Source organism: Callionymus lyra, chromosome 18 (genome assembly GCF_982586985.1).
Source record: "Callionymus lyra chromosome 18, fCalLyr1.hap1.1, whole genome shotgun sequence".
In the NCBI taxonomy this organism is placed as follows: domain Eukaryota; kingdom Metazoa; phylum Chordata; class Actinopteri; order Syngnathiformes; family Callionymidae; genus Callionymus; species Callionymus lyra.
Genome location: NC_141835.1, coordinates 11154386 through 11180197, shown reverse-complemented (window position 1 = coordinate 11180197; position 25812 = coordinate 11154386). Strand labels below are relative to the sequence as shown.

Here is a 25812-nt window from a genome sequence, read left to right as displayed (position 1 = left end):
ATTTTAAATCCACTTTCTACCGAAATATAGAGCTACTTTTGGTTATTACGGCTCTTACCTGTAAAACATCCCTGCAGAGTAATTTAATATATTCCAGTATTTCCTTCTTTCAGTTTGGGTTTGAAATGAGCGTGCTTTTCTTTTTTCTAATTTCTGTTATTTAATTTTGACCTTCTAAAATACGAATTTTGGAGACACCATGATAGGATATGAGTTTTTCTTCAGTTCTATATAAAAATATTTTTTATTATCCATTTAAATGCAACTGTAACTGATAAATATAGAGAAAAATAAAAATATTACAGACATAATGTGAAGAATTAGACAATTATCGTGAAATAATAATAAAATTCGACATTGAATTATAAAAACAAATTACAGCTACAGATCCTCTGACATTCTCGTTGTAATTAAGTTAAAATACTGTACAAAAGGAGTAAACAAATAATTTATATATATATATATATATATATATATACATTTTTATATATATATATATATATATATATATATATATATATATATAGACTAATGATATTTTTCCAAAATACTGTATCAACATTTAAAAAAAATATTTTATTTATTTATTATATTTTAAGTAATTTTTACTATCGTTACTTTATGGTTTAGAGTACAATTAAGTGAGTATATAAAGCTAAATGAAGATTATTTTATTAACAATTAACATAAAAATATGATGCTGTGTTTATTTTTGCGTTGCGATTAAACTTGCGAGATCCCAGTGGTGACTGAGGACGAGAGGATGCAGTCGACTCGATGTTTGGCAAGATTATGGTTTCAATTCAAAATTCTTCAAGAGTCACATGGGCTGTAAATTCTGCAACATTTATCCCTTTTTTTTATGTGAAAAAAAAAGAAAAAACATTCCTCATGAAAGCATGTGTCATCAAGCGTGAGAATCAAGAAGTTTAATGGAACTTCACTGACCTCCTCTAAGATAAAGTATTCGCGTGTTTACAAAACAAAAACAATTTAAATGTCACGGATAAAAATGAACTGGGAAACAAAGCGTATTAGATGATTAGATGAGTGTTAAATACACACCAAATACGATATATTTGAATGTATTAAATGTGAAAGAAAATCAAATAATTTTCCTGCTTCTCCACGTGACGGCAGATGAAGAGGAGTTGTTCGCGAGCAGCCGTGGAACAGCTGGGACGCCCTCTCTCAGGAGCAGGCCGATCAAACCGAGGGGGGCAGGTTTATTTTAGGATCCGCTGAAGAGAAAGTGTTTATTTTCCCCGCCGTCTCAGACCCGTCCCACCTCTCACGACACCCCTGCCGTCTGACATCTTTCCTCTGTTCATTTGCAAATACCCCAATTAGGCTTGAGCCGGGGGGAAGAAAGGAAGCGGTCAGATAAAATCCCCCCTTTTAAGGGTCTATTCACCGCAAAACAAGTGGAAGAGAGCGTGTGCTCGGAGATAAAAATACATCTGAGAGCAAATGTGTGTTTGATGCTCGCACAACACAGTAGTGCGTCCGCCTGACGGTCTTTTGAACGTGGCCTGTGATGTAAAAGGCCACTTTGAGGGAATAAACAGGACGTATACGTGACGAGACCGGCGGCAGAATTTGGATTCCAGGTGGAGGAAAAAAAAGCCACAGATCCCTCGTTGATTTCACTTATTAACTACATCAGACATCTGGAAATTGTCGCTATCCGAAGTCGTTGAAAGTGTGAATGACGGTAAAAGAGGTGACAGTGAAGATCAGTCGCGGAGGAGCCTCGTGACTTTAATGAAACTAGCTTGTTGTTAAGAGTAGTGCTGTGTCTCAAATCGCATACTAGCGTACTAAAAGTTAGTATTTTTAGTACGTTAGTGTGTCTCAATTCTTAGTATGCGAAATTTAGTGCGCCATGCATACTAAATTGGCGTACTAAAACGCCCACAAAACTAGCATGGTTCGATGGACACTAACCATACTAAACAGCCGCCATTTTAGTGACGTTTTAAACGGAAGTTACGTCATATATAAATGCATATATATGCATATACTTAAATGTGTATTTTCAGCAGCAGTAGGAGGATAAACACGTCTTCGCTGCTGATACCAGCTTAAATATCTCGCGATTATTTAGATTCTCATATTTTTTCTTTATTTCTTTTTCTAAAGTTGCAATACGTGCTGCCAGCAGGTGTCGGCGATAGCGTTCAAACAGCTGCTTGAAACATCGTTAAATAGAAGTAGAAGAAGAAGCTGTCATGTGATTTCCGGTTAGTGTGTAGCTTCAGGGTTTGATTTGAGACATACTATCTGCGGAGAATTTGCGTACTAGTTAGTATGCATACTAAACTGATGCATACTAACTTCTAGCATACTAAGATTAGTATGCGATTTGAGACACAGCATAGGACTTTCAGTCGCCGCCATCTTTTAGAACTTATAGTGTCCTTTTCATTCATTTCCTTTGCATTAAAGTAAAAACCTTTTTTAGTAGTTAGCATAGTTTGATATTTTAAAGGAACACAAGGGTCATGGAAACCTTACAAATTATTTGCCGGCCATTTTATTTAAGATAGTTCCCACAAAATTCTAGATTATTTTTTGTTAGGGTTAGGTCCAAATACCTCCGTACTGCTGGTCTTTAACGTCCCTTTTGTATTGAAGCCTCGACATGAGAAATTGTTCTGGATAAATATGAGCTAAGTCTATATTCTAAGCTTGTTTGTAGCTTAAGCTAAAATGCTAATATGCTAAACACACTTGAGTCGACATGAGGGGGAGAAACTAACCCGTTAGATAATATATCATAACAACATATCAGCACTTTAAATTATTTTATTTCAAAAAATCTTTAGGGTTCATTTTTATTCCCAAAAATGAAACCTGAAACCCTTCACGAAAAGAAGAAACAACACAAATAATAATAGACAATGTTGTTGTTTTTTTATCTTGGCACAGTAGTTCCACAAATATCTAGATAATTCATATCCAAAGTGTGGCTTGGGGTAAATCATTTCATCAACAAATGGTCAAAATCTGACATTCTGCTCAAAAGTTAAAAGACGATTAGAAAAACAATTTTCTTGTCTGATTACTACTGGAAGGGCTTTGTTGTAATGGGATTAGGACCCTTTACTGTTTATATTGCGCAACTGCCTGTGAAAGATTCTAAATCTCCGCCATAACCAATTAAAAAAATTAAATAAATGTAATTTAACCTACCATTGACATCTTCTATTGTGGTTGTACCATCTCTTAATTTGGACACCTTGTATACATATTAAAATATCCCCAAAAAGAAAGAAGAAACGGCAAATCTTAAATGCACCAGAAGCTATCACAGCGTTATCTCATCAACTACATGACCATCGTGTACATAAAGTTGCAGAAACAAACCTCGCGGAGTCACTGCAGTGAGTCAGTGGCTGTGACAGTTAATAAAAGCCTCTGCAGACAAACACAGCCTGACAGCTCCAATGTTGCTGAAATTCACCAAGAGCAAGTTGTTGATGCTGGCTGTTATTTTGTCACATCGCTCCAGGGGAACAAATATAAATCTCATGAATAATGATAGACGGTTGGGAAAATACAGGTTGGTCTTAAAATAAATACCACCGGATTTTGCATGTACGTGCCTGATATTGTATTTTGTTTTACATGCGATAAAAGAGTGTATTTTTGGTGGTACGGCGGTATTCGTGCGTTAACTAAAGGGACTCCTCTGATGCTGTGGATCCAAGAATGGATTTAATATGATGAGAAGAAACGCCTCCAAAGCTGCAGAAAGCACCTTTTTCTTCATATTGTTTCGTCTGAATTGCTTAAAATGTTTTGCTGAAAGAAATGTTTTATTCCACGTTGTATACTGTGATCATCAGGCAAAAAAAACCAACCAAAACAACTAATAATGACAAAAACTGAAGAAAAATAAGGAATAACAAGTACGAAATAGGAAAAAAAACAAGAATTTAAACTCAAAATGTTATTGGATTTAAAAGAAAATCAATTTAACAATCTTTATTTTAACATTTTCAACATAACAAACAAGTTTAAAAAGGCGCTTTAGAGGACAAATATGGACATTTTGACAAAAAAAAGTGAAATGTAGTGGTTTTATAAACAAACATCAGGATCCAGATTTTGGAAAAAGGAAAAACTAGTAAAGAGTTGCCCAAATATAACACATTTAACAATCAAAAAACTAAAATAAATCAGCTTCAATGTGAGTGTGTTCACAACATATGTTTGACTTACTGTTTATGATTTGATTTGATTGTATGTTTTCATACACACAGTGTGAAATAACACCTTTGGCAGAGGTATGTACTAGGGGTGTGTCGTGTAATAAAACTAGCGATAAGATACGTTTTAAAATACAGCGGCAAACGATAAGATATATTTCGTTATATAGTGATACTGTAGTAACAAGTATATATTTGTAGTATTATCGAGTACCTGACTCCGGTGTTGCAGAATTTACAGACCACATGACTCTTGTTTTGAAACCAAAATATGTCCAAACATCAGCTTTAAAAGCTGCTGGAGTCCACCGTATCCTCTCGTCCTCAGTCGCTAGCTGTGGGCGACTTAATGACCATCTAGCGGTCGGTAGTTTAATTGCAACAGAAAAAATTAAACACGGCATTCATATTTGAATGTTAATTGTAATTTAGAAAACGTTATTATTTTTATTTTATACACACTTTATTGAACTATTAACCACAGAATAAGGATTGCAAAATGTAATATTATTTGAAAGGATTAAATACATTTTTTAAAAATGGATACAGTGCTGTTGAATATCGATATAGTATTGTGGAAAAAAACAATCATTTTTAATGTGCTTTTTTTAAAGTTTAATTCTATTTCAAAAGTCCTGAAGTTATCTTACGATATCAAAAGTACTTGATATATGAGAAAAAATGTAACTATGATGCAAAAAGAACATTTTTGAGCTAATTTTGACACTTTTTTCCACCTCTAATATGTAGTCATGGCTCTAGTTCTACAGCTAAACAGCACCCCCTATAGGTAATAGAGAAAAGTGCAAGTGTTTTATGAGTTGAATCTACTTCTATCGCAAGCCACGAGACTTACAACAGATAAAAACTGCTCCAGAAAGTAAAAATAATCGCATTAATCACCATTAACATCTAAACTAGTGAATCAAAACACAATATCTTCATAAATACCTGATCATTAAAAGTTAAATTCTCTTCCCTCATGCTTTGGTGTAGTGTTACCTGGAGGAGAACATTCTGCTCCGCCACATTCCAGGTGGGAAAAAAAAAACTTGATCTGATAAAAGAAGTAAAAGTGAAACGCTGGCTCTTTGCTCTCACATGACATTTAATGGTCACACCTCCTCCAGTCTCTTTGGTTACACATTAACCGTAGTTCCTTCTAATAATCGCAGACAGGTGATCTTTGACATGTCCTTGTGTTGTTGCTGAGTTTACTTGTGCTTCAGTTTGAGCGCCACAGACTTCGACCCACAGGTGAGTCGCAGATTTTAATCTCTTTAAAAGTTGTTTTAAGAGAGTACGATTCCTCTTTTTTAAGTGTTTCACTTTTGATTAAGTTTATTTGTGTAAATGTCTGCCTCTAAAATGACGAAACAGCTCATTGTTCTCATGGTATGTGTTGTTAAAATATTTACTTTTCACAGTTCGCGGTCATAAATTTAGCGCAGTGAGAACATAAGTCAAACATTAGAGACAAACATTAAATTGAAGCTAAGATAAGATCCTTTTGTGTGACTATTTATAAACAGGACAGACTATTGTACCATGTTTATAGTTTTTTTCTGTCCTCCACTTTTGTATTTTTGTCAGTATTTATTGACCCTCAAAACGATTGAAGTGAATAAAAAACATGCTTTTACATTAAAAATACAATTACATTAGATACAACTAGAGAGCTACTTCAGCGAAATAGTTTTTCCAGCCTACAAACACAGAAGATAGATTCATAAAACAAGAACAACGTTCAATAAAAAGAAAGTGCAAGAAAACACATTATAAAGATACAGATAAAGATCATAGATCAAAGAAAAGGACATAAAGATTAACATGGAATAGAATCATCTTTTCACTCCTTCCCCTAAATTCAGAATTAAACAATCTAAGACCACGAGGAATGAATGAGTCCCTGAGTCTATTAGTGTTGCATCATTGGAGGAGCATTCATGCTCCATCTGCTTCTCTGTTTACTGATGACAGTGTTCAGAGGATGATGTCATCATCCATGATGGACAGTAGTTTTTCAAGTGATCTCCTCTCAGCAACTGTCACCAGTGAGTCCAGCTTCATGCTAAAATTAAAACAAAATGTATTTAAAATGAAGTAAATAATAATTTCTCCATATTTAGCTTGATTTTAGTTTTTGATTTTATAATTTTCGGTACATTTTTTTGCTTGATGATGGTCCCTTACTACAGTCACTGTATAAAATGCATTGGACTCATACTTCCTGTTAAGAAATACACATTTAATTCGTCTCTAGACCTTGACTCCTACAAAATTCCAGGCCCCTTGTCCCATTGAAATCCGATTAAAGTTAATTACTATCATCAAACTTTGTTCCTTCTATCATTTTCTTCTCATCGATCCAAGTAAGTGAACCAGTGATTGTCGTTTCCACTGCTTAAAAGTAATAAACTGTCCTATCTCGAAGTCCCTTTGTGTTTACAGGAACCACATCTGTGTTTCCTGTAAACACACTTGTGTGACCTGTAGAGCTGGAAGCTCAACAGCATATTTTTCTTTCACACACTTCAACAGACAGTTGGATGCCACTCAGCTCGCCGCCATGGCAGACAAAGTAGGGAACGAGGACGGGATGTTGAGCGGCTTCAGGAGGAGCTTCCGCCGCGTGGTGGAGAGCGGCCCCATCTCCCCGAAAAGCCTGGTGTCAAAGGTCGTGCTCAAAGTGGAGAGCAACGACCGGGAGCATCCACAAACCCCGCCGTCGCCCAGTGAGTAACGTTGACCTCCGTTGACCCAACTTTTAGCGCTGATGAGAGAAATGTTCACTCGTTTTTTTGACACTTTGTTTCCACGTTTTGTGTCAAAGCCGTTGCCATGGAAACGTCCCCAAATTTGCCCTGAATCTGTGAGGCTTGCATGTGTGAAGAGAACTTTCACTCCTTTCACAAAATTCACACGATTTTTTTTTTTAAGGATTTAGGACACGCTGACAGGAAGTGACTTTTTCAGTTTCATTTCCGGAAATAAGTGTTTTATCTGCTGTTTTTTTAATTTGTATTATTCCTGAGACATAAGTTGTATCTACTTATCTTTGTTTTCCACTGGTGGTGACTTTCAGGTTCACCTCAGACTGTTTTCATCACATTGTAATCCTTTTTTTTTGTTGTTGTTGTTGCATTCTTCTGTGTAGTTTAAGGTCAACGGAGCATAAAGTCCGATTTGTTTCTCAGGTCCCAGCGCCGCTTCTGCAGTCAGCTCGTCCATGAAGGGATTCTTTCATAAGAAGGAGAACCAAGACACCTTGGATGGGAGGGAAAAGTCCATGACACGTTCGAGAACAGGTGAAAAAAATGGGATAACTTTCACAAAAAGGCCTTTCCTGGATTCATTCTATGAATGATATTGTCATATAGGGGTGTAAGAAAATATAAATACAATTAAAAATATATATATTAAAAATAAGATACGATAAAAGTCGGTGATGAAGTTGGTGTAAAATAAAATAATTCGAATTTCTTATTTACAATTAACATACAAATATTAACAGTTGTGTTATTATTTTACTGTTGCAGTTTAACTTCCGGCCGCTAGATGGGGGCAGTTAGTAAGTTGCTATAGGGACAAAGTAATTGCGCGAAAACTCCAGTGATGGCTGAGGACGAGAGGTTACAGTCAACCCCAGCAGATTTCAAGGCTGTGTTTTTTTTTTTTTTTTTAATATTTTGGTGTAAAAACAATTAAAGTCAGTTACCACTTCCTCAAGAGTCATGCGGTCTGAGTGAAGTACTCGACAATATTAAAAATATATTCTTGTTTCAAGAGAATCAAAATATCATATCGATGAATATTGTGATGATATCGACAGATTATTGTCAATACACAACCCTAAGGTCATAATATCGTTCTTATAAGTCCTAATATGCATTTTTAAGGCATAAATACACAGCGATAAATTAAAAAATACATAGAGCAGGGAAAGATGTTTTTAAACAAATGATTATGTTTGTTTTTAAACAATACAATTGAGACAAAATTAGATTGAATTTCTCGGTAAAGCTTTTTCTATAATCATTAATATAATAAAACAAAATACACAATTGAGAGCAGGTAGATGAGTAATCTAAAGATACTTATCAGTAAATAAGTTATTTAAAATCCCTGGACAAGGAATACAATAATTTGACAAACAGGAAGTAATATAACATTGGCTTCATGATCGATAAATCATTGTAAATAACTCATCAATACCAATTATTCTACTATTCTGTTTGCCCTCTAGAGGGGGCTGTGGATCAATCAAGTCCTATCAGTGTTTTCTTTTGTTGTATTAGTCTTTTAGTTTTAGTTTTGAAGTCAGTCTTAATATAAACATCACTGTCTTTTCTAAAAAAAAAAAATTAGGAACTCAATATTTTCTAAATCCAGATCCCAACATGGCGGCCCTCGGTGACGCGCTGCTGAAGAGAGGAGCTTCCCTCCGGGGAAGCCTGGGGCTGGGCAGGAAGAAGAGTAAACCCAAGACCTCCAGACCGGATTCCGTGGACACGGAGTGTGAAAGAACCGTGGAAGTGGAAGAGGAGAAGGAAATAGAGGAGGTGTTGGAGCCGATGGAGGAGATTTACACAATGCCTGAAATACCACACACACCTTTGTCAGGTACTTTATTTTAAAAGTAGTAGAGCATCATGGATCAATGTCATCGTAAATTATATTAAAATATGCTTTTTCGTCTTTTATATCAAGGATATGAACATTTGTTTTCACGTTTGGAAATTAAAACCCAAAATAATCACTCAAAAATGTTATATTTAAGATGTAAATAAACGTTTAAACTGAATGCTATACTTGCTAACGTAGCTAGTTGATAGCTGTACTAGCTAGCTTCAGTCCTTCCTAACTTTTTCATATCTGTTTATATTTTAACGATCAAAATGATTTAAAATTCAAATTAAAAAGCAAACATTTAATTTCTAACAACAAAATTGAGAAAACTTTTATGACAGGAAAGCATTTTAATATATGAAAAAAAATAAAGTTTAAAGTAGCTTTTAAATGGAATGCTATACTTGCTAGCTTAGCTAGTTGATAGCTGTACTAGCTAGCTTCAGTCATTCCACTATCCCCTAACTTTTTCATATGTGTTTATATTTTAACGATCAAAATTATTTTAAATTCATTTTAAAAAGCAAACCCTTTAATTTCTAACAACAAATTGAGAAAACCTTTATGACAGGAAACCATTTTAATATATGAAACGTTTCTTTTTTTTAAAGTAGCTTCTAAATGGAATGCTATACTTGCTAGCTTAGCTAGTTGATATCAGTCCAGTCAATCCATATGTTATTTACGTAACTTTTTAATATTTGAACGATTAAAATTCTGTAAAATCCGAATTGAACAGGAAAATTTTCGTTTTTAATACCATATCAAGAGCATTTTCATGACAGTAAACCATTTAAAATAAATGCAATCATCATGTCTAATATGTCTTAATGTTATAGGTTTTTTTCAAGATAAATACAATTATTTCTTGAAGATTCTTCCTCTTTTTATTGAAACAGTTTTGAATTTGTTTGTCTTTGACCCAAGTAAAAGCTTAAATAATGGAAATCTAAATAATAAATATTTATTTATTTTGCTATTTTCATAAAGTTTCAATAACTATCACTGGAGAAGAGATAATATATAATTATAATATTTGATTTTAAAATATATAATGTTTAATTAGGACTCCCTCCATCACAGTTTTTGTTTTTGCATAGTGTGTGCACTTTACTACTGTTTATGGTTGTTAAAATAGTCATTATTACGTTTATGTTTATGATTATTATTATTATAACCTATTTTTTGTAATGGTTTTTTAATTATTGTTTTGTAATATTTTATCTGTACTGTCTTAATATATGATATGAATATTTGATCTTTTTTGTCTACATAATGTCTATCAAACATTCTATAAGTTTTTCTGACCCACAGTGATGCAGATCAACAAGCTTATAGAAATGGAGGTTCTGGAGGAGGCACACCTCAATCTTCTGGCCCTGAGACGGGAGTTTCAGCAGGAGTTTGAGAAATGCGGTGACAGTTCGACCATGGAGTTTTCAAAGAAGGAGAAGGACCTGAACCTTCTATACGGGGAGCTGAGGAACAAAATCAACACCATCGTTCGAGACTCCAACTCCATGCCCTCCAGGAACAAGGGTCTGCTGTCACACGTCGCTCGCATCATCCAAGAGGAAGACAGAAGGTCTCAGGAGGTTGGTGGGTTAGCGGGGAGCTGGATGGAGGCCTGGAGAGGAGCTGTGGGTGAGGGGGTAATGGTCAAGGTGAAGAATGTTCACCTGGACAAGAGGGATCAGAACACCTCCTGGCTGGCCGTGCACTTGGGGCTGCTTGGGAGCGCCATTGTTCAGGATCTGGAGAACGTGAAGCAAGATCTGAGGTGGTCCTACCCGCCCAGCTTCAACGTCTTCGGCACCTACGTGAGCAGCTACCACAAGGTCATCGGTCAACACGTGAAGACGCTCGAGCAACAAACGACAGAGCTGAAGGATCTTTACGCTCTTCTGGACTGGATCATCCACCGATACAAGAGGTCAGTGAACACACCGTCGGTAGAAGAGTCACCACAGACACCGACTCACCTTTCTCTGCTTCATATGCAGGTCACACTTTTTTTAATGTTTATTCTGTGTTGACAGCGAGAAGATCATGGGAAGCTTTTCTCTGCAGCCAAACATGAGGGAGGAGAACACAGAGGTGATCCTAGAGGAAAACTTCCTGCCAAGGCTAAAGGAGAAGTACTGCTGCAGAGTGAAGGTAGGAAACCAAGCATTTTATAGAATCATAAAAATGATGATGGTTAAAGATAGTGTAAAATGAATAATAAACATGGAAATATGGTCACTGTTTATATAGTTTCTTGCTAATAATAATAATAATAATAATAATAATAATATTAAAAATAAGGGAATACATAATTTATGTTTGTGTAGCAATATTTATAGAAAATTCATTTTTTCTCTTATTATTTATTGTATGATTATGGAGTAACAGTTGCACAAAAGACAAAACAAAGGAATACATGGAAAAATGTAATTAAAAAAATGTGTTTGTCTTTTCCCTATTTTCAATATTAATTTCACAAACTCAAGTATATTATATATATATATATATATTTAACTTTTTCTTTAATGATATAACTGCATATACATCATTCCAGTCACTTAACATATTAATTTCCTTAAGAGAAAAAAAAACATTGATCTCAATCACAAGAATATTCCTGACTGAAAACAAATCAGTGTAAAAAAAGGATGATTTAATAGTGGAGGAAAATATGTAATTCTGTCTGTTTAATCTTACCTTAAAAAAGTTTTCGTTTTCCTTGAAGGGCGATCTGAGGGCTTGTTTAGAACGAGTCATCAACAGTGAAAACGAAGAAGTGTGGACCCACAAGACGAGTCCCATAAAGAATGACGACAATCACCTGGACTCTTACTTCCACATGGACTTGTGGACGGTATGACCTTTAATCACCTGTTACACAATTAATTTTATTTACTTATTAATAGTAGAAAACAGTTGTTTTCTTTAATTGTCCGGCAGAGGGCAGCAGAGATTCACACCCGGATTCATTCTAGTCATCTTTGATTATGTATTTTCAGAAGGTGAAGGGGTTTGTCGTCAACTCTCAAAACATCGACGCTGAACTGGGAGAGAAAGTAGCAGCTTCATGTCTCTCGGAACTAAAGGAATTTCCCAAGAGGTGATGTTGACACTGGAGGAGAAACAGCAGAGGCGGCGTTTTATACAAACCTGTCTCACAACAATACTTGAGCGATAAATCTGCCTGACACAGAAGTTCATATTTTATGACGGCTTAATCTGTCCGCTTAGAGAATGAAATGAACCCCTTTGTCTTCTCCTCGGAGCAACACAAACAACAGGATGTGGTCGTTTGTTACAAAACCATCAACTTGAGTAATCGGGCTTGTTGAGAAATTCTGGACAAAAATTGTTCCATTGCATTTTAAATTGGGGATTATTCATTTTTAAGAACATTTGGACGTTTGTGTTCATTTCATCAGCGCTTAAAAAAGTATTTTAAAAGATCAAAACTGCAACATAAAGTGTTGTGGGTAACATAGTTGATGGTTGACTGACAGTATAAAATATGAATTATAACATAGTCACTTTCCCCAGGCCTAAACTATATCTCTATCTATATATATATATATATATATATATATATATATAAAATAAATAAAGGGTCAACTGACTAGAGTTTCCCCAAACAACATTTTAAAAGACAAAAAAGTGTGCGTATTGAAACACATTCTGGATGTTGTTAGAATTTAATAATAATATGAATTCATGGACATTATGTGATGGTAATAATTATTTAAGGGGGGCAGTAAAGGAGCATAATTTGAGTTTTCATGTGACAAAAACAAACCCAAAACACTCAATATAAGGCCCATAGAAAATACTGTTTTTGAATGTTACATGCCATGCATATATATGCAGTATATATACCATGAGTCTCACAGACAGTGTTTATTTAAGTGAACTCACAGACAGCAGATTAAGTCACTTAAACCCTTGCATGAGCCAAGGTGGCAAGTTCCTACAGTGCATTACACACAAGAGATTGGGAAGTTCTCTTACAATTAACCACAGGCTTGGAAAGTCCCGTTTTAAACTAAACCCATTTCTCTTGCAACCTTAGCTGGTTATGATCTAAAGCATTTAATGACACAAATATCTACTTTTCTGCAGCATGTTTAAAAACACTTTTTGTAACCCTACCCTTCTTTCATGCAGGTTTGAATCAGAGTTCAGACGTCACTCCTTTCATCTGAAACCTGAGGCCTTGTGGGCGGACTATCAGATCACTTACATTAACAGCTTCGCAGCTTTACAGTAAGTCACATGACCTGGTGCGCCGAGGCCTGATTTAATGCCATCCTTTTATATTGATATTCATATAAAAGTATATATTTATGGAGATGATCCTGATTCTACACTTTTCTTTCTTTACTGTGGATGATGTTTCTGAGCAGAGATTTTCTGGTTTACATTTCCAATGTTAATTATTTGAGCTCCTTTTACAATCTGTGAATACGTTTTTGTGCTGGTTTGCAGGTCAACAACATGAACAAATATGAGTGTATTATTGTTTCTTATAAGCTATAACTGAAAGAAGCAAAGCGAGGCCTCTAAACCCAAACTATTTGAAACTGGTTTTGAAAAAAAAAGAAAGAGGTCTGATCATTTGCCTCAGGGTTTGAAAGCTGATGTCAACTTCATGAGCTCACACGCTTTCACTTTTTACTTTGCGGTTGGGATGATGAGTGGAAAGAAAGTTGTCCCACGTGATTTCTAGTAAGATGCTCACATCGATTTTACATATCAAATGAAGTAAACCAGAAGGTTTTCTGACTCCATGCCAGGGCTCTGCAACCCCGTCCTAATGTTGCTTTCTTTTATATTGCTTTTACTTTTTGAATGAGTAGTCGGTTGTTTATGAAATTGAAATTATTCTTTAAATTTAAATGTTTATTGAAAGTAAAGAGGCAATATCTCCAATCAGCAAGTTTTAAAAAAAATCAATGCACATCAAATCATAGGTTTTTTGATTGACATACATTATAATCGACTTATAATACATGTACAATTGTAGAATTTCCATCTACAATCGTAACATTTATAACTGCAACCAACCTAATTATGAACAGAAATCAGACAATTATTATCTGCGTTTAAATAATTTACTGCTGTGATAAAATAATCGGATATTTATTGAGATTGAAATCATTTTTTAACACTTCCTCAAGTCACAATCATACTTACACCATTCATGACTAATAGTACGGCATTGATGGGCCAGATTCCTTCAATTTCTTTTTTTAATTTGGGATATAATATCGACATAAATTAGCCATTGAAACACCCTGTGAGTAAAACATAACAGGATGATCACTTAATAATAATCCTGTTCAATTGTCTGACATTTTTTTTTATATTTCCTGTCTCATAGAGAGCACATGCAGGAGTACCAGAACACGAGTCCGGTTCAGTTGGAAGGGTTTAGAAGAGAGGTGACTGGGTTGATCACTCATCTCCTGCAGGACCTGGAAGACCAGTTCAAGGAGGACGTTAAGGTGCAATGACCAGAATCTCTTGTTTTTGGCTGGTGATCACTTGTTTTGGCCTGCTTTCACTTCTTGTTTCTTTCAGAAGTAGAATTATGAACTGGACTTTTCCCAATAACAAAACAGGATGTGAGATGGGAGAAGTCACTTTTATGATGATGTCGTTGAATTTGTTTTTCAAGTTTTATGCGTTATTTGACAGCTGGTTCTCAAGAAGCAAATGAATGAAGAAGCTATTAAAATAAACATTTATCTCAGTTTATATACACTAGATAACAGTCATTCACTTAGACTATAAATGGAAAAAAAGTCTTCGAATAGCATGTATAGCAACAAAAATAATGTGATTTTCTGTTTAAAATTGGGGCGATAACAATTTAGATCAAATGTGGTTTCCTCTATGGACTCCCCTAGACTAACTCTGGAATATGGAATGAAATAAAAAATTGATTTTTAAAAGTAAAATCTGTTGTCGACGCGGATCCGGGGATCCAAGTGCGGAAATTAAAGATTGTATTTAAAAGTCAAAGTTCTTTAATCAGTGTTTCATACACAAGTATTTCCAAAAAGGTTGATGCGGTGAAACTCCAGAGCGAAAAGGTACAACAAGAAAACCAAAACACGAAGGAGAATGATCTAAAAATACAAAAACTAAAAATCAGAGACTAAGAAGGCGGTAACAAAAAGCGCTGGCAACGCCAGGAGAATCCAAGTTATCTGATTAATATCCAATTAGTGATAGAACGATCTTTACCATGATGTCGAGGCGCGATTTTCTGGCGATGCGTTCACGGACTGTTGGACTTTTCAGCATCGCTCCTTGATTTCCCAATCGCCCGCAGCCGGTGATTCCTCCTCTGAAACAAAAAGCAAAAAAAAGAACGTCCCACAGGAAAATAAACATAGAAAACGAAATGGCAAATGTTTCGATAAAGATTTTCATTTGGGAAAATATATCTGAAATCAAAATCACATTTTTAGAACTGGTGTCATTACGTTAGCCTGAAGTTTTAAAGATGAACTTGAGATTTTAACCTACTTTCTCCCGTTTGTCTCTCAGCCGTTCCTGAGGAGGATGATGACCAGGAAGTGGCTGACCAACGACGAGGACTTCAAAAAGCTCAAATGTCGTACCGAACGACTCTCTGTCCACTGCTCCGAGATGAGGCCTCCACATTCAAAAGTGAGACCGACTTCCTCGTCCCTCTAGGTCGTCCTCATTTATCGTCCTCGTTGTCACTGGACCAACATGACTTGACAACCAAATGCAATCAGAAGTTTTTCTTTCAGGAATTAGTTACCGTGACTCATAGATAGATAGACACTGATTGATCCCTTGGGGAAATTCCTTTGTAGAAATAGGGATGAGGAGGAAATTCCATCCCTTGAATAGAAGGAAGTGACATCGCCGTGCAAAAAGAAAATGCCCGCTTCCTGCTTTTACGTTTATATTTGTTTCAATGTGTCGACAGGACTTTGCGGGTCGACTCCATTTCCACGTGGTGAAGGAATATATCGGTCAGCTGATGAAAAACAATTACTCGTGCAAGAATCGTAAGCACCAGGCCGCGGCTGCAAAGATTCAGCTGCAGTGGGACCAACTCGTGGATCTATTTAAAGACATGGTAATAGTAGTAACTTTCATTCCTACTTGCCTGAGGTGGTATTAAAGAAATATATTCGGTGGTACAGTGCATGCAGTCGACTCCTCGCCCCTTCTTTAAGGAAGATCATCAAGCATTTGTCTTAAAAAAGGAAGTCAACTCTCAGGAAATAGCATCAATTTAGATGAAATTACATTTACTTTCCTAAGAAACAATAGCATTATAACAGTCACATACATATTCCTCATATCATTAATGTAAAGATAATAAACAGATCCCTCCAAGTACCTTTAATCTCTTCCTCTTTACCCGAGAAGTCCACAGTTGTTCTCCACAATAGGCTCGTTTGTGTTTCGGAATAACGTTCGTTGAACTCGCCTGTAAGGCCTTTATTGCTTAATTATAATAATAATACGTTTTATTTAAAGACGCCTTTCTAGACACTCAAGGTCACAAAAGGGTTACTTCCGAAACAGAAACGCACGTTAAAACACATGAAGTGGCCATCCTACTGCTGACACCGTTTGTGACAAATAGTTAGGCAGCAGAAAGGGGCCACATTTGAGGGGAAAGAAACAAGGGAGAATAAAAGATAATCAGAAAATCAATAATTAATGTAGGTTACAAGAAGGAAAAACATATTTATTGTATAATAAAGATATGTTTTTGTTATGAAAATATATAATATTAGGGTGTTTTTTTTTCAAAATAGTGGTGCAGGAAAAAATCTAATTTTAGAGCTTTTTAGACTTGTAAATAAAAAGTAAAATGGTTAATTTGCAGAAACAAGAATAACTACATCATCACCCTTCTTCTTATTTAATTTAAAGGGCCACATATGGCCCCTGAGCCACACTTTTTTTAACTTCTGTGGCATCAGTGTACCTGAACTTGGCTGGATTTAAGCCAAATCCTTTTTTTTTCAAATTTTTCCCATAAAATAAGTTTCTTTATGTGTAAGAGGTTTCGAAGCGAGTCTCAGACAGATATGAGCCGGGGCTTAAACCAAAAACATATTAAATCCAGGAAGTTGAGATCACTGCATCTAGTGGGAGGTATTCCTGGCATTCCGATTTGACACTGGACAAAAATTCCCAACTTAATCAAGTGTAAAGTCAGAAATTCCCACTATCTTCAGCGCTTATCTGAGACTATTAGGGTGTGCTTGTGAGTCAGACTACGAGTAGTATTGTATTGATGTTGTGAATAAGGTTCAATGTATTACTGATAGAATGATGAATCATGGAACACAACATTTTCCCCTACTATCTAAATAGTCTAGATCCTTAGACATAGAAAGAAAACTTGTTGTAGATATGGGAACAATAGAAAAGTCTTCATTGTCTTCTTTTTTTGTTCCTCAAGAAATCCTCTCACGAGTGGCTGCACCATGCCGGCTACGACCTGAGCAGCATCATCGAACAGAAAAACAACGGCGACATCAAGAGTCACCTTCAACCTTTGGTGGATCACTACCCGGACTTCAGGTGGGCGGCAGATCACACGCGAAACCGATGAATCCGTGTTGGTCACACGGACGTGGGAAGTCATAACTTTGACCAGATGTAAACAGAGTCAATGCTTTTAGACAAAGGAAAATAAAGAAACAAATAACTTATTACAGTTAAAAAACACAGTATTTAACTTTTTCTTATGAGATTATTTAAAAAATCGTATTAAATTAAAAAAAGAAAGAATAAAACTAAAAACAAATATTTTTTATAGTTTAAATCAGGCAAAATATAACAAAAGTTATTTTTTAAAAGAGTGGCATCGTATCTTAAAAACACATCTTGGAGTTTTGGAGCTGAAAAGTAATAGATAGATCATATTAAAGTTATTTTCAGCGAGAAAATATATATTTTGGGACAAGAAAAAAATTAAATAGAATACTTTACCTGGATGATTATTTACAAATCAACATGTTTTAGTTTTCTTTGTGTTACTTTGTGAAGGATTCTTGAAACATTTCATCTTTTTTTTGGTATTAAAAGATGAATATCATTAATATTAAAGCATTAAAAGAGTTACAAGAAGTGTCTTGTTAAGTCACATCAGCCAGATAACTCCATGAAGATCAAGTAGGTGAGACAAGGGAATTTGCAATTTGCAGTTTCCCCTAAAAAAAAAACTAGTGGGAGTTAAAATTGCGTGTTAAAATCCACCATCTTTCGTTTCCTCAGCAACACATGAGGAAATACTGAAGCGATATTTGACCTTAAATAAACTGACATTTTCCATCCAGCCGTGGGATAAAGTCATGTGTTATACAATGTTGTAATAACACGGTAACGACGACCATCTCGTTCTCCACCGGCAGCCGGAAGAACCTGCTGGCCGTTCTCTACTTCCGCGGCCTGCTGCGAGGACGCGAGCACCAGAGGATCCTTCAGAAGCTGGCGGAGCTGAAGAAGAACCAGAAGAGCACCAACAAACACCAGGTTCTGTTCAACGACATGCCCGTCACCATCAACACTGACTGTCTGTCAAATCTGCCCTGCATCAACTTCCTGCTCCCAGGCTAGACCTTTGACACTGTTAAATGGATATAAACCCACTTTTTATCTTTTAGCTCTTTTAAATTGGTGTAGATATTTCTTATTTAAATGGTTGACATAAAGACTATATTAAAATATATTCATCATTCATTTTAATTGTGCAAAGCTAGTTTTCATCCTTGGTGATATTTTAAATGTATTATTAGCTTCTCCAGAACTGAAACATGTAAATAAAAAAATATTTTCAAACACAATATTTTCTCTTTTTCGGTCAAATAAAAAAAAGTGCATTTTAGATGTTTTAACTTTGATTGATCTTTATTACCCTGAAGGTATCATTTTCAAGTCATTAATGTTTGATCCTTGTTTATTCTCCATAGGGATTATTAGAGTCTCCTGAACAGGTATCTACAGTCATAGATCATAAAATCATTGACAATATGTGTTTGCAATTGTTCTCTTTATTATGAGAGATAAGTTTTTCTTGGCAGGGAATCCCCTGCGTCTCGCCCTATGATAATATAGTAGATAATAGGTTTCGGTCCGTCAACGTCCTTGGATTGACAGCCGACATTTTCCACATGAGTATTTTTTCAATTAAATTCATAAATCTTTTTAAATATTTTACATTTGATAGGTTCAATTATTCACCTTAACTTTTCAAACATTTTTACTGTGTGAGTCATTTGAACCTTTGTGTTGTCTTGGGGTCAAGGTGACCCCAAAGGTCCTGTTTGTGGTATTCCTTGTGTTGTCTCTGAGTCAAGGTGAACGACCTCCACCACTGCATATTTGTTCACTTTTTTTTAATTTGTTTTGAAACCGACTATATTGTGAAACATCTACCCACACACGTGTTGCAGCATGTGTGGTTTCCATTTCTTCTTCTCTGTCTTTTTCAGTTTTGTCTTGTTTTATTTTCATTTTCTAAAAGGTTGTCATGACACTCAGTTTGGAGATTTTTTTTATTTTCTTTTTTAATCATAGTGAAACGTCAAGTCAAAGTTCACTTCTTTGAGGGTAGAGGCTCTAAACTGAGTCTCAGACAGATAAAAATGCTCCTCAATATAAAAAACGAGATTTGAAAGAAAAAAATTACTTATGGTAAAAAACTTAAAGTAATAAAATGACATGAAGCTAAAACATAGATAAAGCAAAAATAATAAGGAAAATAAATTCAAAGATATATTGATATTTTTTAATTTTTTTATTGACCTTGAGCATGAAATTAAATACGACAGCCATTAATAACGGACTCAAAAAAAGATCTAAATGCATAGAAGTCATTTTAAAAAGGGTGAGAACTTCAACTAACCATGACCAGATTTAAATGTTAAACTCAAATCTGGAAAAAGGGAAAAAGGGAACACTTTTGTAATGGATTTTCTTACCTTGCATTTTGTTTTAATTCTAATTTTTGTTTGACCTGAAACTTTGACTAAGATTTAAATTGTGACCTTCATTCACAATAACACCGGGCAAATTCATTCAAATGTCGCTGCCCTGGAATGAAGGTGCCGCATGAAAACTAGAAGCATGCTTGTGCAAAAAACGGGACAAAAGTGAAGGTGAAAGTAAACAGAGGGAGTTTCCAGTTTGATAAAGAGTTTGATGAGTGCGTGGGTGGGAGGAAAGTAGGAGGAGCCTGTAGCCTCATATATCCTCCAACTCTCAGAGGGGATGAGAGTCATTTCCCCGACTGTAACTTCCAGGAGCTCACATCAGCCGAAGGCTGCTTGGAAGAGAATCCCCTCAAAACGAACAAATCTTGTGAGTAAGATGTTTGCGTTATTAATGTGTTGAATTTCTGTGTAAATGTAAATGTATTTTAACATACAATCTGGCTGAGGATAGAATGTTTGTCAGTTTAGTACCAATAATTAAATATCAGGATGTAGATAAGGTGAAAATATGGCAAATAATGAGTTTTTTTGTTCTTAAAAATGATTGTTTAGTGTCATAAAATATTCACAAGTGTAAGAAAAAAACACGTATGAATGGAAAAACAACCCTTTTGTCATTTTAACGCTGTATTTATGAATTTTCCTGCAGAACAAACAGATCAATGAGGCTCCGGTCCAGGTCAGCGGTGCCCAACGTGCCGCCGATCCCAGAGGGAAAGCCAGCCTCCGGCGGTTGGAAGTTCCCCAAAATCTGGCCAGTGAGCAAAGGTCAGAAGGAACCGAAAATGATGTCACCAAATAAGGACTCGCCACCTGTTGAGAGGGAGGAGCCTAAGAAAGGTACGATTATGAGTATAAAGTGCACTTTAAATTATTATTATAAATTTTTATAAATTAAAAGTCACTTAAGTCGTAACGTCATCTGTGCTAAACGAACGATGAAATACTGCGATGACTGAGGACGAGAGGATACAAACAACTCGAGCAGCTTTTAAAGCTGATGTTTGGACTTATTTTGGTTTCAAAACAAATGAAAGAAGTTACGACTTCATCAAGAGTCATGTGGTCTGTAAATTCTGCAACACTAGAGTCAAGTACTTGACAATACTACAAATATATCCTTGTTATTACAGTATCACTATGTATGGTATTGTTGCCCCTGAATCGTGATATGTATCGTATAGTCCATTTTTTTCCAATACACACCCTTACGCTCAATATCTAACCACTTACTTGTTTCTCTTCCAGTCGTCGGTTTTGACCAAAACCTCGAGCAATCTCTCTTTTACGAGGCAGCTCTTCAGCTGGTGGAGAAAGAGAAGCTTCTGTTTGGTCAATCGGAGGAAGACAAAAAAGTCCTCAAGCTTGCTTCGGACCACAAAATCCTGGAGACTCTCGTAATCCAGACCATAAAAGAGTCTCTGAAGGGGGAACAAGATGCGGCCGTGTTAGCGTCCGCCGTGAAAGCAGTCCAGCTGCAGGAGGAGCAGGACCAACTGGTGGCTCAAATGGCCGGGTCGGCGCCATCCTGGAGGCCGAGCAGATGGAGGCAACAACACGACCAAGTGCTCACCAGCCTGGTGGAGGAGCGGATGGAGAACCCGTCGGTCTCATCCAGCAGCCCGGTGAAGCAGAACTGCCTCCAGGCGGAGATCCACAGCATGGGCCTGCAGATGAAGGAGGACCTGCTGACGGTCGTGAAGTCGGTCAAGAGCTGCTACCCTCCCGAGATGGACATCTGTCAGTTCTATGCCGAGCTGTACCACCAGCCTATGAGCAAACGCTTGGAGGAGATCACAGAGTTCGGGCTGGGGGATGAGGACTGCACGTTCCTGCTGCAATGGGTCACTGACTTTTATCCTGGGTAAGTTGCGAGTCCAACTCCCGACCAATGCTAGTTCTACCTTTGAACTTCCTTCTTTGTTTTTAACTGGAAATTAAAGTGATTTTATATTTATCAATATCATCTTCTTATTCCATCAGAATGTTTAAAAACCCTCTTTTGGCGCCAGAGATCAACTTTGAAGCTCTAGGAAGTCTGCTGCCCGACCACATGGTGGCGTCGATGCAGGAGCAGTTCCTGAGCAAACAACAGGTATATTTACACATTAACGACACAGTAATATAAGCTTGTAAAACATTATTGAAGGAATAAAAGACAAGGCAACATTTTCCAAGCCTTTGTTCTGTTGTTTCAGTTTGTAAAATTTGATAATATAAAGTGAATTTAGATTAAGACGAGAAAAAACATGTAATTAACCATTTTTTTTAGTATAACTATAAGTTGTATCAATTGACTCCACCATTACAATATGAACTAATTTAGTAACTAGTGACTTGTTTTATTGAAGACAACTTTGATGGGCAAGACAAAAGTAAAATGTATTCATTATTTTTGATGTGTTGGCAGTTTTTAAATCATGTGAAATGTTAAAAAAAATCATCAGGTTTCTCCTGAACGACGAAACAATACACAGTTTTAGTCACATTTTTTTTAATACTTTCAAAATGAATTAATTGTTTTTTTACATATAGAGTCTGATATTTTGATTCCGATAATTCAAAAATACATTTTCTGAATTTCCATATTCCATGAACCAGGGTCACAAAGCGCTTAAAAAAACAAAACAATACACAGTTAAAAATACCTACAAATTGAAAAAGTATTTTAAGAAAAAGTTCTTTTTTAAAAACCTTTTTTTTTCAAATGTATTTTCTGTTCGATTGTTGTCGTTGTTGAACAGCCATGATTGACTGATTTAACAGCATTGCAGTTATATTTTTCTGACACAGGGGGAGCCAAAACATTTTTTTTCAAACTTACATATTATGACTTTAACAACCTTTGGACCAAATGTTTTTATAGATAAGAATCTTTGTATATATTAATAGAGAGATTGAAAGATGTCTCGGTTGATCTTTAACACTTTTCTCTTTGTACACCTAAGATTGTAGGATTTAATCATAACTCGTGATTGATAACGTATCAATTTTTTGTTTGTTTGATCAGACGGAGATGACGACGTTCATCAGTCAAGTCCTGGCGGAAGCAAGGGAATCGTGGAAAAGCGGAGGCGAGCCGACGAAGGAGGACGGATGCTTCACCATGTCCTATGACATCATTCAGGTATTTGAAAAAAAAAAAAAAGAATCTTTTGGCTAAATCTTCGTAGCGGGAACGTTTCAAACCACGACTTCATTTTCGCGCTTCAGCTCATCAACGGAATGCTGACCTCGGCGGAAATGGTGGTGGGTGATAGAGAGAAGGTCCAGAGTATCACGTGTGAACTGAGCGACTCGCTGTGCAGGTAACGTCTCTCGCGTCAAAAGAAAAAAAAGATTCAAGTTAATGAATTCATCTTTTAGTTTCAAGGACTTCCAGGAGGACGTCATGAAGCAAAACAAGGGGAACAGCAAACCGTTTATAAAAGCCAACCTGGGATGTATTCAACAATTCAGGTGGAGCCTCGAAACATCAGGACGGGACCGTGAGGGGGTCACGTGACTCAACTGTCGTATGTCTGCAGGGATTTTATTCTGAAGAAGAGCTCCATGATCCTGGACGACGTCCGAGAGAGATGCATGGGCGTCCTGGCCGACATGAAACAATCGGCGCATCAGTTCCTACTGAGCCCGGTCCACCAGGCGCTCAAGGTGAGTGTCGATAACAGACGTACAGGTGATCAAAATTTTAAAAAATCCATCCCGTGTGTCGCCCCACAGCCAAACTACAGAAAGCTGGGAACCCACGATTGGCTGCACTCGTCAATGTTCGACAAGATGATGGACAGCCTTGAGAGGGAGGTGGAGAGCCTGCAGGGTTCCCCTGAATCTTCTCACCAGGTATTAAAAAAAGGAGCTAAAAGAAACAAGTTTTCACGAGCTAAGACTCGTGATCCGTGTCTGCAGGAGTTGATCGGGCAGCTGCACCAGGAGGTGACGGCGGAATACGTCCGACGTCTGCTGAAGGGAGACGTGAAGCTGAGGAGTCGAGCTCAGCAGCAGGCGGCCTTCGACAGAGTGACGAGCGACGCCGACACTTTACAACGTTTGTTCCGCGATCAGGTGAGAAACTGTGGGGAAACTATGGACGTATTTCAGTGACACTAGAATATGTTGAATTTAAACTTTAATTTCATTTTTTTTTATTGAAATGCTGTTGTTGTTTTAAGAATTTAATTGTTTCTTTTAAATAATTGAATTCAATAATGTGTATATATCGAAAGGTTTACTTTGTGGTTACAATATTTTGAATATTTTCAAAATGAATTAATTGTTTTTTTTACTGTAGAGTTTGAGATTTTAATTCCAATAATTCAAAAATACATTTTCTGATTTCTATTTTTGTTTTAAATCAATGTAAAAATGTTGGTGTCATTATTTCACCATACAAACAAATAACTTATTAAACAAAACATGAACATTTATTATATTTATAGTTATTTAAAATGCTACCAATTGAACTATTATATAAATGACCTTTATATGTTGAATTGTTAAAGAAATCAAATCAATCTTTGTGTAAAAGAAAAGTAATTCATTTAAAGCTGCTGGAGTTTAGTGTATCCTCTCGTCCTCAGTTAACGCCAGAATCTCGTGGGATTTTCTTGTTCCTTTAGCGCGGATGACATTATGATTGATGCCATGAAAACCGATATTGTAAAATGAAACAGGGTGTGTTTGGTTTCATGCAATACATTTTTGTAAGAATTCTGAGCTGCTCTAGTAGAAGAACTCACATTTCCCCGATCCTTAAAACTCTTCACTGGCTGCCAGTTTCTTTCAGGATCAATTTGAAATTTCAGGTTCTTACTTTAAGATCTATTCATGGTCTAGCCTCGAAAGGCGCTTCACAAATAACCTTCACTTACTTACTTACTTACCTTTAAATATACAAATTATTGAATAACATTTTTCAATTAAAATAAATTCAAAACGTTTAATTTAACTTTTCAAAGAGATAATTAAAAGCTTATTAAAACAACAGCATACCTTTGACTGATATAATTCCGTTGATGACTTTATGGCAAAATAACTGACAAAATGTCAACCCTGTGTGTGTGCAGGGGTCCAAAGAAGACTGGCTCAAGGAACTCCTGGACATGATTGCGGGAGTGTTGGGCCTCCAGGATGTCCCGGCCATACAGATGCAAGTGATCACACTGGCCTCCTTGTATCCCGACGTCAGGTACCAAAATACAAACTTGTTCAGACCAAAAGATCGATGTCATGCTAGAATAACCTTCCACTTATCGAATCGTGTCCATTTCTTTCCAGTGAAAAACACGTGTCGGCTCTCCTGAAACTCAAGACCAACATCTCCAGGGAGGACCGACAGACGGTGAAAAGTATCCTGAACGATACGTTAAGAGAAATCAAAGTGTCCCCCGCTCATGTTTTCTTCTCTAAAATTATCATTCCAAATTCCAATAAATACTGCAGATTAATCCCTTGAACATTTTTATTAATTGATGTTCTGGCTCATGTGGCCACAATATATTTAAGGGATAATATTTGAAAAATAAGTGTATATTTCTTATTATAATATTTGAAAATGTTGAAGAAGATGTTACTGTATTAGTGTATTGTTTACACGGCAACTTGTACATTGTAAATATTTGAAAATACTTGAGTTGTACTATACTTGTTTTTTCTAAATTAAAAATGTTTTTTGAATAAAGGTTGGATTTTTTTTGTTATAGAGAGAACGGATTGTCTTGATTTTTTAAATCAAGAGACAAGAGAAAGGGAAAATGTCCCATACAGTCAGGGGACCTTGCTGTCCAATATCCTGCCTTCAAATTTAATAAGTTTTATTAGTTTCCTTGGTCTAAAAATCAAGTTCAAGTCTGTCTTTTGGAATATCGTTCCGCTCTTATTAAAAAGGGAAAATACATACCGTTTAAAATATTGCTTCTGGCGCCCCCAAGTGTCCCTAAAGTGTAGCTGCAATGCCACAACGTACTATG

General features: G+C 36.2%; 2 protein-coding genes across 2 annotated transcripts; both read left to right on the top strand.

The window, feature by feature from the left end:
* Positions 1 to 5358: 5358 nt before the first annotated feature.
* exoc3l4 (exocyst complex component 3-like 4) lies at positions 5359 to 18694 on the top strand. Its single transcript, XM_087780270.1, has 14 exons — positions 5359 to 5471; positions 6756 to 6949; positions 7412 to 7522; positions 8607 to 8837; positions 10158 to 10776; positions 10883 to 11000; positions 11575 to 11703; positions 11849 to 11949; positions 13008 to 13106; positions 14224 to 14347; positions 15399 to 15521; positions 15811 to 15963; positions 17308 to 17429; positions 18263 to 18694. The coding sequence occupies exons 2-14, from the start codon at positions 6784 to 6786 to the stop codon at positions 18465 to 18467; spliced, it is 2301 nt and encodes a 766-aa protein (XP_087636396.1). The 5' UTR covers positions 5359 to 5471; positions 6756 to 6783; the 3' UTR covers positions 18468 to 18694.
* Positions 18695 to 20134: 1440 nt separating this feature from the next.
* Positions 20135 to 25523, top strand: tnfaip2b (tumor necrosis factor, alpha-induced protein 2b). The gene is made up of 12 exons (XM_087779768.1): positions 20135 to 20210; positions 20493 to 20683; positions 21092 to 21707; positions 21827 to 21938; positions 22854 to 22970; positions 23057 to 23151; positions 23210 to 23302; positions 23371 to 23497; positions 23567 to 23686; positions 23753 to 23908; positions 24910 to 25031; positions 25121 to 25523. The coding sequence occupies exons 2-12, from the start codon at positions 20506 to 20508 to the stop codon at positions 25296 to 25298; spliced, it is 1914 nt and encodes a 637-aa protein (XP_087635894.1). The 5' UTR covers positions 20135 to 20210; positions 20493 to 20505; the 3' UTR covers positions 25299 to 25523.
* Positions 25524 to 25812: the final 289 nt, after the last annotated feature.